The 12,536-nt window shown below is 64.0% G+C and overlaps 2 protein-coding genes across 9 annotated transcripts in view; one reads left to right on the top strand and one right to left on the bottom strand.

The window, feature by feature from the left end:
* Positions 1-2,108, top strand: part of AKAP13 (A-kinase anchoring protein 13) — a 181,033-nt gene extending 178,925 nt beyond the window's left edge. For all 8 annotated transcript variants that reach the window (XM_055142067.1, XM_055142066.1, XM_055142065.1 and 5 more), the window contains one exon: positions 149-2,108. In XM_055142067.1, the coding sequence (XP_054998042.1) occupies positions 149-198 (50 nt within the window). In that variant the 3' untranslated portion in view covers positions 199-2,108. The remainder of the gene's footprint in view (positions 1-148) is intronic.
* A 578-nt stretch (positions 2,109-2,686) lies between these two features.
* On the bottom strand, positions 2,687-11,230 carry KLHL25 (kelch like family member 25). The gene is made up of 2 exons (XM_004617597.2): positions 11,096-11,230; positions 2,687-5,189 (listed from the first exon to the last, which is right to left on the bottom strand). Exon 2 carries the CDS (start codon positions 5,176-5,178, stop codon positions 3,409-3,411), a length of 1,770 nt encoding a protein of 589 aa, XP_004617654.1. The 5' UTR covers positions 5,179-5,189; positions 11,096-11,230; the 3' UTR covers positions 2,687-3,408.
* Positions 11,231-12,536: the final 1,306 nt, after the last annotated feature.

Here is a 12,536-nt window from a genome sequence, read left to right as displayed (position 1 = left end):
TGCCCTGGCCGTGGGAGACCCCAGACCTGAGCGCCAGTGCTCTGGACTGGGCAGTAGAGCCAGTAGCAGGGACTACTCGGGACCGGTGGGAACGGGAGGCTGCCGGAGCACTCTGCCTGTCCTGGATTTCCTGTCTGGCCCTTTGCAGATGGCCCCGTGGCCGACGAGGCAGCGGAGGGCGAGGAGATCTTCTGCTGAGCTCCAGGAGCCCTTGCTTGCTCGTGCCCGCCACACACTGCTGCCCAGGACCCGGCCGAGCATCACGCGCCCTGGAAGGCGGGCCAGGCTCTTGGCTCGAAGAGGTTCCCAGTGAGGGCTGACCTAGACTGCTCTAACACTGAGGTGCGGAAGCAAAGGCCCCGCGCTCGGCCATCTCCAGGCACTGCCAGTGACCCGCCGGCAGACACCGGGCAGACAGCGCCCACAGCCCTCCAGGCCGGGTCCTGTGCCCCTTCCCTCCCTTGGCACCTGGTCCCGTTAGGAGGGTGCTTGGTGGAGAATGCGCAGCCTGGTGAGCCCGCCTGCCCGGAGGTGTCTTTTTCCCTGCGGTGACACTTTTTGGTTGTCACTGGCCATTGGGAAGTGACCGCCGCCTCCTGGCAGTGATCCTGGCCTGGCCATGGTGCCTGCCGTGCTGACCCGAAGTGCTCGTGGCCAGGCCCATGGCAGAACCTGGCTTCTTAAAGACTCTTTCAGTCGGAAGGTCTCTTGTTATTACTCGTGCTCTGTCCAGGGCCGCTGCCAGCACCCCTCTGCCCCCCACTCCCTTCCCCGCCATGCTTCCTTGGTTGGCTTGAGGCCTGGACCCAGCTGGTCTGTGCAGGACAGGCCAGGGCACTGGACACCTGCCACTTGTGTTACTCCCCAGGGAATAGCCTGGAACTTTCTGTGCTTTAAACGTGGCCTTTGGTTCTTGCTTTTCTGCCCTCAAGAGCATGGATCTTTGAAGGTTCTTTTTAGACACAGAAAAGATCTACCCCTGGTGCTTTGAGGGGCTGCAAGCTGGCCTTGCAGACAGATGTGCCCTGGTCTATTCGAGGTCTGGTTTCATTGTTACCTTAGACTATTTATTTTGTGTGTGAATGTGTGTAAATGTGTGTGAATGTGTGTGTGTGTTTATGTATGCGCGCACGCGCATGTGGGCACTGCTCCAGAGTGGACGCGCTGCCCAGGGTTCTCCACCCCCAGTGCCATGCAGTGTGGGCAGCAGGGGATTGGAGAAGTTGCCCCCCTGCTGGGGAGCTAAGAGTGCACCCTTGCACTGCACTCGCCATTGTGGGATTTGTGCCCTTCAGAACAAAGCCAGGGGGTTGGTGGTGGGGCCCTGCTCCCCTGGCCTACCTGGACCCCCAGCCTCCACTCCTGCTGTGGGTTGGAACCAGCACTGACGCTGCTTTGGTTTGTTGAAGAAAGTGGGGTCCTCTCCACTCACACCCCATAAGTTAAACTGATGTGGTCAGGGAATCGGAAGGTGTCTCCGAGGCCGTGGTCCCGCAGTGAGGCCAGGGCCACCTGCTGTGGAGACGTGGGGGTCGCTCTGCACACCCAGTGGGATCTGGGCACCAGCCCACGGGCCCCCATCTTAGGAAGCTGAGCGAGCCCTGGAGGTGACCCCTCATGGGCTCTGTGCCCCGGGTGAGGGGTGCACTTTCTCTGCCCCTTGCAGACAGTCCCTGGCAGGTTGGCTGCTGCTGCTCCGAATGGTGGCAGGGGTGCCACACTGCCCTGGGGACCCCTACCAGCCTGTCCCACAGGCCCCTGACCCTCACATCCATGCGCTGTGGAGGGGCTCCGAGGAGTGCAGGCACCTTGTTCTCTGGTGTGAACGCTCCTCCCTCACGGCTGACTCTGCTGGCCTGTGGGGGCACCCTGGCTCGGAGCAGGAGGCGGTGGCCTCCTACTTCTCTCTGCCTTTGTTCCCAGCACAGCCTGGGTGCGTGTAATTATGTATAAAGTCAAGCAGTTTCTAAACTGTCCCGTTTGTCTATGTTTTCTGGAATCTCGCCCTGGCCTCTGGGCTTTGTCCGTTATTTATCTTCCTCTCCAGTCCCTGCTGTGGCTTCTGTAACGCCCGGTCCTGGACAATAAAAGTGTCTGTCTGCAGTGTGTCCCGGCCTGTGTCTGTCTGCGCTGGCCATGCTCCAGCAGATCTTGTTTCTGCAGCTCTGGGGACAGGTGAGTGGCTACCACTGTGTCCAACTGTGCCAGTGGGTGACCCCCGCCCTCCAGCCCCCGGGCCACACCAAGGCCCTCTCCAGGAACATGGCATGCCTGGGGATGGCTGGGGTGTGGAATAAGGCCATGAGGCCGTGACGGGGAAGCCAACGGAGACAGACGCCACTCAGGGTCGCCACACGGTCTCTGCCAACTGCCCATGGACAGGCAGGGCCAGGGGGCTGAGCAGAACAAGGCGAGGAGGGAGAGAATGGGGGGTGTCCACTCGACACTGGCTACCTGAGTCCAGGTGGGTGCACCCCTGGTGTGTGTGTGGGTGGGGCATAAGCACACACTGGTTCCTGCACCTCCACATGGCGCACCCTCCTGCCCACCCCTCCCCCCTCCAGCTTGGCGGGAGCCTCCTTGGCCCCAGCACCCCCAGCACAGAGCGGCTCGGGCAGCCAGAGGACTACATGCTCGTCAGCCCCGCTTACCGCCCAAGTGCAGCACCAGGGAGGCAGGGGCCGTCTCAGCACTTTATTGGGGGGTGGGGTCTGGCCCGCCATGCAGTGGGGGCAGCTCCACGAGCCCTTGTGCTCTCCGTGTGTGCTTAGGTGGTCACAGCCCAGACCAGGAGTTTTCACTCACCCGCTGCGGGGTGCCCAGACACACCCCAGGGCAGCATTGGCTATAGACAAGTGACAACAGGGCCTAAAGAGGTGCCCGGGGCTGTCACTGGTTCCCATAAAGCTGTCCACGAGTGCTCTAGGTTGGTGGGGTTGTTGGTGGGGTGCTCAGGTTGAAGGCCCAGGCCCCAAGGGGCGGCTGCTTCTGGAGCTGCCGGCTGGCTAGGGGTCCCCAACTCTGGACAGGACGTCACTGTAGGGGCACCAGGAGTCCCCGCCCCGCTGGGGTGAGTGGGCTCGGCCATGAGGAGTTGTTTACCCCAGAACCCAAGGTGGGTGGCCCTGCTGGGCAAGGGAGATAGGGCTGGCCTGGAAAGCCCTCTGTCACTCAGCCTCAGCCAGGCCCACCACTCGAATCCACCACTCGAATTCTGGTGGAAGGTCACAGAGGTCAAGCAGTTGCCACCATTTTTGCCCAGCTGGGCCCAGACACGGGCACCTACAGATGCTACAGGTGGCCGGGCTCCAAGCTGCATCACCAGCAAACCGTCCCCTTAGGCAGCCAGGTCACTTGCTCTGTCCACAGGCAGGGGCAGCTGAGCCAACGGGGTCCCGGGGGCACGGCTCAAGCGGGCAAGTGGCGCCAGGTGCTGACAAAGGCTGTGGGAATGAGCGAGTAGGGCACAGTGGTGACACAGTTCCAGGTGTCCGAGGTGGGGTCGTAGCAGTCCAGCGTCTTGCATCGCTGGGTCCCGAAGTAGCCGCCCACCACGTAGAGCTTGTTGCCCGAGGCCAAGGCGTGGCAGGACATGCGCTTGGCCGTCATGTCCCCGACACGCGTCCACTGGTCCGTGTCGCAGTCGAAGCGGTAGGCGGCGGCAGCGGTGAATTCAGTGTCTCCGCCCAGGATGAAGATCTGGCTGCCTAGCACAGCAGCTGCCGTGTAGCGCCAGGGCTGCGGACACTCGGCCCGGATGGCCCAGCGGTTCTCGCCTGGGTCGTAGCACTGCACCCTGGACACCAGGTCGCGGTGGATGCTGGTGCCTCCGAAGACAAAGAGCTTCAGCTTGGCGCTGACCACCGCCGCATTGCTGACGCCGTCCCTCAGCGGGGCCACCATTGCCCACTTGTTGGCCGCTGGGTCGTAGCGCTCCACCTGCTTCAGGGACACGGACGGCGAGGCGGGGAAGACCCCAGCCAGGGACGTGTGGCCGCCCACCACGTACAGGCAGTTCTCCAGCTCGGCCGAGCCGTGGCCAAAGCGGGCGATGAGCATGGGCGCCGCCTTGGACCACTCCTCGCGCACCGTGTCGTACACCCACACGTCCTTGGAGACCCCGTTCTCGGAGCCTCGGCCGCCCGTGACATACACGCGGCAGCCGATGGCCGAGGCACTGAATTCCTTGCGGGGGCTGGGCAGGTCGGCCTTGGGCACGATCTCCTTGGCCCTCTGGTCCACCTGGTAGATCTTGTCGCACATGAAGGTCTGGCCGCCCAGGATGAGCAGCGTGTGGCCGGCCTTGCGGGGCCGGGCGCAGGGGCTGCTGACCACGCCGCCGTGCTGCAGGATGCGGCTCTTGCAGCGCAGTGCCTCGGCGATGAGCAGCTGGGCGCCCGCGTCCGCCAGCAGGGGGGCCTCCCGGGCCACCGCGTCCCGCAGGCAGTCGGCCGGCAGCAGGGCCAAGCGCACGCTGTGCAGGAGCTCCAGCAGGTGGGCCTGGCGGGCCTCGGGCTCGTGCCGCACCCACTGCAGGATGGCCTCAAACACGGTGCGCTCGTCCTCCGTCTCCAGCTCGTCGCTGGACACCAGGGCCCGCAGCGTGTCCTTGGAGAGGCTGGCGAAGGCCTCGCTGCGCCGCACGGCCTCGAAGTGGCTCAGGCACATGCGCCACGAGGACTCGCGGAGCCGGCGGCACTGGTGAGCGTCGGCCAGCAGCAGCATGGCCAGGCAGTTGGCCGGCGCCAGCTGCTTCTCCAGGAAGGCGGCCGCCGCGTCACGCACGTCGGGGAACTGCAGCATGTCACTCGCCTCCAGCAGCGACTCGGCGTTCTCCTCGTGGATGGCCACGCGTGAGGTGTAGGCGTAGTCCAGCAGCAGCTCCAGCACCTCGGGGTGCAGGCTGTCCCGGAAGTGCACGGCCTTGTCGCGGCTCTCGCGCAGCCCGTGGCTGAACATGGCCTCGAAGTAGCGGCTGGAGGCGGCCAGCACGGCGCGGTGGCAGGGGAAGGCGCGCTCACCCGCCCACAGCGTCACGTCCGTGAACATGCCGTGCTGCCGCAGCGTGTTGAGCTGGGCCAGCACGCACTCGGGGTGCGAGGCCTTGTGGAACAGGGTGACGCCCAGGGCGCCCGCACTGCCTCGGGACTTGCGGGTCTCGTGGACACTCACCGACATGCTGTGCTTACCTGCGGGGACAAGCACCGTGAGGTGGACGGATGGACGGAGGGATGCTCAGACCCAGCCGTGCCCTCCCCCACCTCCCCTTCGCTTGGCTGGGCCCGGGTCCAGCGCTGGGTAGAAGTTCTCTGGCCACTGGGCCCCGGCCCTGACCTTGGGGGTGCTGGCAGCCTGGACCTGGACCTGCGCCCGCCCAGGGGCTCTGGTGGACATTGCTACGACATCCTGCGCTGGCGTAGGCAAAAGCAAGGCCTGCTGAGGTGGGTGTGGCCAGAACGACGGGGTCCACTGGACGAGCACCCTGCTTCAGGGTGGCCTTGCAGCTAGGAGTCTGGATCCACTTAATCAACTGGACCCCTCAGGGCTCCCTGGGGTGGGGCGGGAGGGCCTGCAGGGAGCGGGGAGGGTGCTGGCCCCGCCCAGCCCCCCCCCCCCCCCCCCCCCCGCTCACCTCCATGCCCTGGCCGGCTGGCCACTGAGTATCTTTGGTGAATGTGGAGGTGGCCCCCGTGGCCCAGCTGCCCAATCTCCAGATCCCCTTCCCCACCTCCAGCTGCACAGGCTCAGCCCTTGTCCCCGCTCCGGCCCCCCGAAGTGTCTGGGCTGCTGGGCTGTGACCTCTGGCCAGCACGGCCTCTGCCCCATTCCTGAGTGCCTGGCCCGCGCCTCTCCCTCAAGCCCTCTGGGAGCCAGGCCAGGGCTGAGCCTACAATGGGCATGACCCCCACACACACACGCCAGGCAGGATGCCAACTCGAGCTCCTTAGCCAAGGGCAGTGTGTGGGGGGGGTCAGTGCCTACTCCCCGGGGGGCTGCCCACTGGGTCTGTGTGTTCCCCCCATCCCTGACACATGGAGAATCAATCTAATACCACTGGGGTCGGACCAGCTGGAAGGAGGCAGAACAGGCAGAGCCCGGAGGGAGGGTTGGGGGTATGGTGAGTACACAGGCTTCAGGCTGGGGGAACAAGACGGCCTCGGAGGGCCCAGGCCTGGTGTCCCTCGGCCTTGGTCATCTGAGCTCAGAAGCCTTGAACCCTCCAGCTACTGTGGATGGCCGCTAGCCAGTACCCGTGACACACGCCACTGACTCCTCAATCTCTACCCCCAGACAAGCCAGTGAAGTTCCTGCCAATTCTGGGCTAGGATAGAGCTAAGGCCAAAGGTCATGCCGGGTCTTATCTGCAGGCCGCACACCTCGACCAAGGTTTAGGCAGCGCCACGGGGCTGGGTTCCCCCACCCCCGCCCCCACCCAGCTGGATCAAACCCACACGGCCCAGCCACTGGGACATGGCGCACAGCGGGCCGGAAGGGGGTGCCGAGAAGGCTGATCTGGTGAGCCAGGCCCGGGGGCTGATGTTGGCACAAGTATGAGCTGCCCACACGGGGAATGTCGTGGGCCGGGCTGCTGTGCCAGGCCGCCTGCAACCACAGCACGGCCCACATGGTGGCCGGGGTCCACAGGGAGGTGGCACCTCCCGTTCCCACGTTCCACTTAGAGGCTGTGTGCATCCCCGTGGTGGCTCGGCACTGGCCCTGGGGCCCCTGTGGACCCAGCACCTACCTCCTGGCCCGGAAGCTGCCAGCCTTAGTGGAGGCTGGGAAGGGGTGAGGGGTGAGGCAGCCCCAGCCCAGCCCAGGCTATCATATTACTGGGGGGGAGGCCCCCAACTAGCTCAGCAGTTCTGAGGGTGGCCAGCGCCATATGCAGCAGTGCTGGGGGCCTGCGGGCGGGGAGCAAACCCAGGCTCTGCCATCAGGGGCCGCCCCATCCTCGTCCCTCCCCCCACGTCTCCATCGTGTCCATGGCCAACCTGGCTCTGTGGGGCCCGCAGACTCTCCTGGGAGAAAAGCCAGAGCCTCACGTCAAGGTTCTGTTTACCATGTTGAACCCCACAGGACCATGAGGATTCTTCCAGAGGTGGGGGGGGGGCGGGGGACAGGGGCCCCTCTGAACCCCTTGGGGCTGCAGGATTCTGGCTGCAGCCCCAGGAATGCCTCTAAGTGTGGCCGCTCCAGAAGGCAGCCACGGGGAAGTCCCCGTGAAGTCCCCTGTGAGGCCCTCCCTGGCCAGGGCAGGAACTACAGGGCAGTAGGACACTCCCACCCAACGGGGTCCTGGGGCGCCCATGGACAAGCCTGTCCCAGAGAGGCAGAGAGTGCCACTGGGGTCCAGGGTGGCAGAGCCAAGCATTTCTCAATGCCAGGCACGATCACAACACAACCACAGTCCTGTCCACACCGACTCCAGGACAGGAGAGGCCCAGAGCAGAACCGACCCGTCTGTGTCTCCCCATCTGTCTCTGTGTGTCCCCCATCTGTCTGTTTCTGTGTCTCCCCATCTGTCTCTGCTTCTGCCCTGTCCCTGCCTCTCACACCGCCAGGCTCCTGTGCTCCCTGAGTCCAGCTGGGAGGACCCCACTGCCTCCTGTGTGACCTGCCGGACCCACAGCCCAGACTCACTGACCAGCGGCAGGCACGGGAACAGGGGTGAGCAGCCAGCTGTGGGGGGTGGAGCTGGGGGCGCCCCCTTGCACACATCTTGTCAGCCCCTGTCCCGCAGCCACTCTGGGTGGGCAAGGGGACCCTGGCCCTGGCCAGAGTGCACGTGTGGGCAGCAGCTGGGCTCTCCAGTGCCCCCGGGCCCGAATCAGTATGGTCTCATCGCAGCTCAGTTCCGATGCGCCTCCCTGGTGCAGAGGACGGGGCCCCGGCCAGAGCCAGCAGAGCCCGGGCAAGTCCCCAGTTTTCTTTAATTTTTAATTAGCCCTTAAATTATTAACTTTGTTTGGGGGCTCCCAGGGCCCGGGGCCATTCCCAATGATATCCTATCAGCTGGGCCTGCTGGCTCAATGCCAGGGCCTGGGACCCGGCATCCCCTTGGCCCTAGTGGGGTCTGGGGAGAAGTGGCTGGTGGGCCCTGGGCTCCAGCAAGTCTGATCTGAGGGTCCGTGTCCTGCTGGAGCAGCTCCTGGGGCCCAGAGTGACCACGCGCTGCCTGGATGCGCTTCTCAGGAAAGGACGCAGGGCAGGGAGTGGCAGGGGATGGGCTGGGGCCAACAGGAAGGGCAGGGAGTGGGCGCCCTGGCCCCCACCTGCTCCTCTCGGGCTTCCAGGGCAGCCCTGGCACTGAATCACCGCCAAGGTGAGGCTGGGCTCCGTCCCCACTTCTGACCACCCCCAAGTAGCTGGCCCTTTCTGGTGCCTCCCCAAAGCCCTGTCACTCGGGCAACAAGGGGCACTCAGGGATGAATGTTTGGGAGGGCCGTGGGTCAGCACAGAGGGGCCGGAGCCATTTTCCACAAACAGGCCTCCCTCTGGCCTCAGGTACATCCTGGGAGCCCCCCTGTCCCCTGTGCCAACACCCGCAGGACAGGGCACCAGCCAAGAGCAAGCTCTGCTTTCTGGCCTTCTGACACAAACTGGCCCTCAGGAATGGCTCTGGGCCCTCCCCAACCACTCACTGGCCAAACCCTCCTAATTGCTGCTTCCAGAAAAATGTCCTGGCCTGAGCGTATAAAAATAGCAAGTGTGCTTGTCAGGCCCGCTCTTGTGTGTGCCCGGGGGGCCCCCTCCCACCCCTCTGAGGGTCCTACTGGCCCCTGTTTGCCTCCAAGCAGTGAGAAGGTGTTTTCCCAGGGTGAGGGGTGCAGCCCACAGTGGTCCTGCCTCCCGCCATCTCTTTCCAGCCCTGGACTCAGCACCACGTGCTGGCCCCGGGGCCCCTGAGCCCTGCTGGGGAGACCCAACCGCTTTTTGAAACGTTTTTTTTTAATTAAAAAAAAGAAGCATTTGGGGCAGAAGCAACAGCATGGCGGGGAGGGCCCTTGCTTCGCAAGTGGCCAACTTGGGTTGGTTCCCTGGCACCCCATAGGGTCCCCTGAGCACCACCAGGAGTGGCCCCCAAACAAAACTAATAAAGAGGCACTGGGCACCTGCTGTGCAGACACGTCCCCACCTCCACCACTCGATGGGAAAACTGAGGCAGGCCATGTGCCCCCACAGGCCCGCTCCCTCCCGTGCCACCTGGCAGCCGGGGCCCCTGACGTCCCTCCTCTGCCTGGCACAGCCACTCACCCGACCGGTCTCGCAGGAGCTCCCTGGCAAATCGGGTGCAGTGGGCAGGTGCCTGGTCTCAGGACTCCTGCTATGCCCCGGGGGTAACCTGTGGGCCAGGTGCCGCCCCAGCAGCCTTCCACATTCCCCGGGCTCTCCCCTGTGCAGGACAGCAGAGGGAGCCGCGCCGTCCCACTGGGGCTACTCCCTGGGCAGCCATCACCCTTCCGGCCACGAGGGCCAGCAAGCAGTGCAAACCTGTAACCTAGGAAGCTGAACGAGCCCCTCTGGATCTGACAGAAGCTTTAAGGGGCATGCAGACGCAAGCGCAGCCCTTCAACCCGACAGGCCCAGAGAGAGCTGAGAGGGCCAGCTGACAGCGACAGGATGCGGCGCCATCCCGGGAGGGGACGACCTGGAGGAAGCGCCAGTTCAAGCCCAGCTAAGTCTCCTGGGAGAGGCCAGCCCTGAGCCCAGCAACTCCAAGACACACAGAATGATTAGGAGGAAGAGTCAGAGGAAGGAACAGAGGTGGAACAGGAGGAGGGGAAAGGGAAGGAAGAGAAGAGGAAGGTGAAATACTCAGGTAACTGTCTGTCCCGCCCCTCCTCCCTGGCCGCTGGCATCCAGTCCATACTTCGGGCCAGTGGGGTGCATTTCCAGGAGCCCTAGGCACAGCCTGGTCCTGGGGCTCCCTGAAGGCTCAAGTGGGCATAGACGGTGGGTCAGAGGATGGACAAGAGAGTGAGATGGGATAGCACAGCGGGTAGGGCGTTTGCCTTGCACGCGGCCGACCCGGGTTCAAATCCCAGCATCCCATATGGTCCCCTGAGCACGGCCAGGGGTAATTCCTGAGTGCAGAGCCAGGAGTAACCCCTGTGCATCGCCAGGTGTGACCCAAAAAGCAAAAAAAAAAAAAAAAGAGAGAGTGAGATGGACACTCTCCAAACACAGCCGCCTGCAGACCCCGCTGATGACAGACGGGAAGCAACAGCCAGCCCGCCCCCCCCCCCCCACCCAGGGCTGAGACCTGGGGTTCTGGGGCCCCTCCTATCCCACCGCTGGGGTCCTGGCTACCACCCTGTGTCCCACTCCCTGACCAAGCCTGAGGATAGGGCAGGGGACCCGCCCTGTCCTCCACCAGGGACACAGCTAATAAGAGTTTGGACTCCAGCTTCCTCTCAGGCCACTGCCAGGTTCTCCCCTCCCCAGGGCGCCCCCAACGTGAGAGTGGAAGCAAAAGCCACATGCACCTGCTCAACTGACCGAAGCTCCCCCCGGCCACCCCAGCCCACCTCAGCCTCTGCTGGGGTCTGGGGGAAGGCCCTTGGGGGGATTTGAAGCCAGAGCATGAAAGTGCCGGGTGCCCCAGCAACAGGGCGGTGGAGGTTCTGCAGGGGGTCAGTGGCCTGCCAGCGCGACTTCTCTGTGCTACCTCCAAGACCTCAAACAGAGACTCGAAGGGCCTGGGGGCCCCTGCTGGACCCCGGGATGAAAGGCGGCCGGTGGCCCAGGACTGGGCACCAGGTCTGGGCACGGGGCACAGCGCGACCCTCTGCCGGCAGGGCCTCCCTCTAGTGGGTCTTCTAAGATCAGGAGGGCCGGCCCCGCGCCACGTCCACCTACAAGGCAGATCTTCCCCCTAGTACCCAGATCCTCCCTGGGTCCCTGATGGTCCCGGGACCCCGCTGTCCAGGGGGTCGGCCTTGGGGGTGCTGCCCCTCCACCGCGGACACCCCGCTACCCCCGGGCCCCGCGGGGACCCCGATGCGTGGCGCTGCCCCGGGGCGCGCAGGGTCCCTCTGCCAGTGTCCAGGGCCCCGCGGTCGCGCCCCCCGCCCCGGCCCTGGACACTCACCGCTCGGGGCGCCGCCGCCCGCAGCTCCTGCTCCGGGTTCGCCGCCGCGATCGCGGCTCGTCCTGCCCCGGCTCCTGAAGCCCCCCGCGACCCCCTCGGTCCCCCGAGCCGACTCCCGCTGCCCCCGACCGCCCGGCCGCAGCAGTCCACCGGCGCCACCAACAAACTAGTTTCTCCGGCCTTCCCGCTCCGCCTCCCGGCCCCAAGCACGACAGCCAATCAGGGGCCGTGTCGCTGTGACGGACGGGCTGTCGGTCCCGTCGTTGCTCCCGCAGGTGGAGAAAGGGGCGGTGCCCGCGCCCGTGCGGTGAGGGGGCGGAGCGCAGAGGGGGTGAGCACAGAGGGCCGATTCTTAAAGGGGCCTCTTCCGCCAGCCTGAGCTAGGTGAGAGGGTTGGCATGGGGTGGAGGAAGGGAACTGGATGGAACCTGAGGCTTGAAGCTTTCCGGTGGAGGAAGCAGGCCGGATTGCACTTCTAGATCCGGTCTGCGGAGCCACACGTCTGGTTGCAAAAGTGTTGCAGACACCCGTTCTGGTTTACTCTGGGCTTGTTCAATGTGGGGAATGCTTTGCAGACACTGAACCCCATCTGGTCTTAGAAAGTTTTCCAGCTCTCCTGTTATGTCCCGGGAAGGGAGTTTCACTCGCACATTGACCAGACCAGATGCCAGGATGCAAATACAAGGCCCCTTTGTTGCAGGCTCGAGCTAGGGTCCGAGTCTCATCCAAGGCAGTGGAGTCTCGACAAGGACCCAGACTCTGAATTCTGAGCAGCTGACACAGGGTTTGGTTACATAAGAGCATTTTCCCAAGAACTGACAATATGTTTCCAGTTCTGGACCCAGTCCTGTCCCTGACTCCACTCCCTCGGCCCTCTCTACTTGGCTGGGCGCCACTGCCCAGGCCCCCTACTCTGATAGGCTGTTGCCAGGGCTCGGTCTGCCCGGGATGATACTGTTTTCTGAGAAGTTGGGACTTTCTGATAGGGGAAACTGAAACATAGGCCTGCTGAGTTTCTGCCTTAAGGTGGAGTCTGTCATGGCTCCACTTCCTCACACTGCCACCCCTGCTGTTTCTCACCAAGTTCCTTTCCTAAACCAACCTTCAAATGTTCATCCAGCAAGCACCCATCCACTCATTCATCTATCTGCCTTCCCACGCACCCACATACCCATCCGTCCATCCCTCCATCCACCTGCCCTCCGTCCATTCATCCCACAGACATTTCCCGGATGCCTGCTGTTGGCACCGGTCTGTCTGCTGTTTGTGCTCTGGCCTTCTGGGTTTGACCCACATTCCCAGGTATGCAATTTCCTAGTCGGCCTGTAGGTGGGCAGAAAGCCTCCTTTGGATTGTTTGTGGAATGGAAAGTGGCAAACTCCTTTGACAAAGGGTGTGATAAGTTCCCTTTCTTTGTTCCCTCCTACTGAAATCCAGCTAG

Source organism: Sorex araneus, chromosome 6, assembly GCF_027595985.1.
Source record: "Sorex araneus isolate mSorAra2 chromosome 6, mSorAra2.pri, whole genome shotgun sequence".
NCBI classification, from domain to species: Eukaryota; Metazoa; Chordata; class Mammalia; order Eulipotyphla; family Soricidae; genus Sorex; species Sorex araneus.
The sequence above is the reverse complement of the archived record's forward strand: the minus strand, read 5'-3'. Positions and strand labels throughout refer to the sequence as shown.